Here is a 1,918-nt window from a genome sequence, read left to right on the forward strand (position 1 = left end):
CAGCCACCCCCCCTTAGGGCCAAGGGGGGGGGGGGGTGAACACACCATCATGTGTCTACATTAGAAAGCAAAAAATCTACACTGACTATATTTTTACTGTCTTCCGCTCCAGTGACCTCATGACACTTTCAGATGCGTATCCACTGGTTTGTTTTATTGATGCTTTTAAACACATATATTGACGTTTGACTTTTCTCTCTTTTAGTACACCCGGGTCTGGATTCCTGACCAGGATGAAGTGTGGAGATCAGCAGAAATTATCAAGGATTATCAAGAAGGAGATAAAACGCTGCACCTGAAACTTGAAGATGAATCTGTAAGTTGGTTTTGTTTACTGTGGCTAATAGCATGTTTGAAAGTTCCAACCTTAGAATGTTAAAAAGCATAATCCAGCCCATTGTATTTATCGGAAGCCACGCCCACTTTTGTCGAGCCCTGCCCATGCGGAGTCCAATAAATCAGGAGAGCCTCCTCCCCAGCTAGCTCCTCTGTGGTTAAGAGATTTGTTTTTCATTTTACTTGACTTTGAGTAGGATGGCCTTATCCCATTTTAATACTTGATAGAGATAAAGGTGCCGGTTCCTGCAGGATTTAGGTTTTCCATTGCTGTTCCTGTCTAATTGTGCTCTTCCTTATGCTGGCATCCTTCTTTTTTAAATGCCGGTGGATGGTGAGCTTGAGCTAGGCAAGTCCTGGAACGTGGCTTTTCAGAGTCCTGGACACATCATAGCTTGCCGAGACACATCATTTGAACCGTGGCTAAAATGAGAACTTTCAAACTGATTCAGCACTAAAATGAGAACTTTCACACAGCAGTAATTAATCATTATGCTGTCAGGTAGCTTTAGAAAGTCTCTGTTAGCCAGAAGAAACAAAGAGGGCGCATGGGGTGGAGCCGCCTGGGACCAGTTTTAAAAGTGTACATAACAATAGAAGATACATCGATGGAGTGCGTTATTATATCTAACAGTTGCATTCTCCGACTCTTAGAGCCAGGAGATGAAGCTGGGGAAGCAGATCTGTGCTTCCTCAGAGTCTTCGGGGTCCCTAGGTGACATTAGGGGTCATGAAAGACCTCTGTTGTCTCCATAAAGAGGGCCTGTCACTCCCTATCTGTTATTACATAGGGGGCTTGTTAGCCCCCCTATGTCATAGCAATAAGGTTAGTGTAAAACATTTTTTACAAATGTTTAAGACAAATAAATTAAAGTCGCATATAAGAAAAGTATAAAAAATTGAATTTTTTTTTCAGTTTTAAAGTCTCCCGCCCCACACGTGCGCACACATACACACGCAAACATGCGTCGGTGGTGCACCTACGTGCAAAAACGAAAATTGCGCTACACATGTTACATATCGCCGCGTACGTCTGAGTGAGAGCAATAATTCTAGGGCCATCAATCACTGTTAGCACTAGACTGGTGAGCGGTAAAGGCTTTTAAACTGTCCCCTATGCAGAATTTTGGGTATTGTAGTTTTTTGCGGCTTCACGGGCGAACACTGTTTGGCTTGACATGTTTGGTATCTATTTACCCGGCGACCCCGTCTTTTATATTTTACCAAAAAATTGTGTATTATATTCTATTTCTGTGCACTAAATTTCATGTTAGTGTACTTTATCCTAAAAATACCTGGTTTGATAAACATTTGCGCAAATATCGTGTGACATAACAAATTGCAACTTGCATTTTTTGTTTTATTCTAAAGGGCCTCTGCTTTCCGAAAATATGTCATTGTTTGGGGGTCTGGAGCTGCTTTCTAGCCAAAAATTCTGATTTTATCATGTGTGTGCAAATAGTAAGAAATTGCTCCGGACAGCAAGTGGTTAAAAAAATAAATAAAATAATTTATTATGAATTACTTTTCTGTTAGCTACACTAATTATATGCACTTATTTTTTGTAAAACTGTGAAAAATA

The 1,918-nt window shown here is 40.7% G+C and overlaps 1 protein-coding gene across 1 annotated transcript in view; it reads left to right on the forward strand.

The window, feature by feature from the left end:
- MYO5B (myosin VB) overlaps nt 1-1,918 on the forward strand; it is a 123,036-nt gene that overhangs the window by 479 nt on the left and 120,639 nt on the right. Inside the window, exon 2 of the mRNA XM_018560998.1 lies at nt 206-316. Coding sequence (XP_018416500.1) covers nt 206-316 — 111 coding nt within the window. The remainder of the gene's footprint in view (nt 1-205; nt 317-1,918) is intronic.

This window comes from Nanorana parkeri, unplaced genomic scaffold, assembly GCF_000935625.1.
Source record: "Nanorana parkeri isolate BGI_ZX_2015 unplaced genomic scaffold, ASM93562v1 scaffold492, whole genome shotgun sequence".
Lineage (NCBI taxonomy): Eukaryota > Metazoa > Chordata > Amphibia > Anura > Dicroglossidae > Nanorana > Nanorana parkeri.